The 1,383-nt window shown below is 47.3% G+C and overlaps 1 protein-coding gene across 1 annotated transcript; it reads right to left on the bottom strand.

Annotated features, from left to right (window-relative positions):
- Positions 1-678: 678 nt before the first annotated feature.
- Positions 679-1,224, bottom strand: Pmar_PMAR005020 (hypothetical protein; the record flags this gene model as incomplete). Its single annotated transcript, XM_002772602.1, has 4 exons — positions 679-753; positions 803-861; positions 956-1,112; positions 1,156-1,224. The coding sequence occupies 4 exons, from the start codon at positions 1,222-1,224 to the stop codon at positions 679-681; spliced, it is 360 nt and encodes a 119-aa protein (XP_002772648.1).
- Between the last annotated feature and the right edge of the window lie 159 nt (positions 1,225-1,383).

Raw genomic sequence — 1,383 nt, 5'->3', positions numbered from 1 at the left:
AAGTATGTCTCCGTAGCCAAGAATCGTGTTATTCTCAGTGTTTCGAAGGTGTGTATTTCTTGGAGACACTCAGCTGCGTTCCCTCGCAGAATGCGCATGTCGCACTGCGATAATCGCAGTACCTGCGGTTTGGCTAGGAGATCAATTTCCTGCGAGGTGTTGATCACCAGCTCTGATTTAGCGGGGGAGGGGCGTTCAATACTGTCGGACAAGTGTCCAGATCCCGGGCTCGGTCGGATCTGGAAGTTAGCGACCGCCCATTGGATCAGAAACGGTTGGTCAACCAGTGGTGATGACAGATATTTTGTTTGGTTTTGATGATCTTTGGGACTCCTGTAGCGTGGTATATAAGCAATTAATAATGATTTAGTGATAGTGTGCACGCATGAGTCCGTGTTGAGCCGTAGCCATCTGGCTCAAGTGCGTTTTGTTCTAATCTCCACTCTCCCCTCCGTATCGCGTTCCTCAGTGCTGGGAAGGATCAACTAACAAATTATTTTCCCGCTGTAATCATGCACGGGTTTGCATACGTGTTTCTGGCCTCGCAAAGATCCGTATATGTCCCACAAAATCTCTGACCCATAGGATATGGGCTCCTCCCTCTTCTAAGTCGAGAAAAACTAAACCCATAATATTTGTGACAACAATAACCTCGAATTCCACATTCATGGTTGGTCTTCACGTATGGACGGTGAGTAAAGAGTCAAGATGGTGCTGAATATCAGTGAGCTGAGAGGTCGTATCCTGGAGCAACTGGACCACAGCCGATATAATTGTCATCCGGTCAGGTGTTTTCGCTTACCTTTTGCTGATTGTTGGCAACTGTATCGAGTCCCTGTAGAGTTTGTTCAAGATCGACGCCTGAGGCCAAGTGGGGATTTCGAATATTCAACAGATACATTAGATGTATGAACGGAATAATCTTCGTAAGGTGGTGCATTGATCGAAAACTTACCATTGCCATCCTTTTCTTCCAAGAGGGAAGCTGGAATATCGAATGAATCCTGTGGAATCGCCGGTACACTTTCAGTGTTGGAGAGATCGTGTATATCGTGTTCAATCTTGGCCAGGATGGTGTTCATTTTGGGATCAGCAACCGGATCAAAGGAAACCTAACTCCGATGCTTTGAACAAGGTGAGCATACCCCACCTTACTCTTTTTAAAGTCTCCGTGCCACGAGACAGCGCTAGAAGCGCTGCAGCCAGTATGAATTTGGCAGACATTGTAAGGGAAGTTGTAAGTAGTAGCTGAATGGAAACGTAGTATCCCCATTACGACCGCGAAGTCAGTCGATGCGCCGCGGCGAGCGATATCTAAATGAACTAATGGGGCGAGCGCTGTTTCTCAACAATCGGGCAGGTTTGCAGCTTTCCACGACTCCC

Source organism: Perkinsus marinus, assembly GCF_000006405.1.
Source record: "Perkinsus marinus ATCC 50983 genomic scaffold scf_1104296960682, whole genome shotgun sequence".
Classification (NCBI taxonomy): Eukaryota; Perkinsozoa; order Perkinsida; family Perkinsidae; genus Perkinsus; species Perkinsus marinus.
The sequence above is the reverse complement of the archived record's forward strand: the minus strand, read 5'-3'. Positions and strand labels throughout refer to the sequence as shown.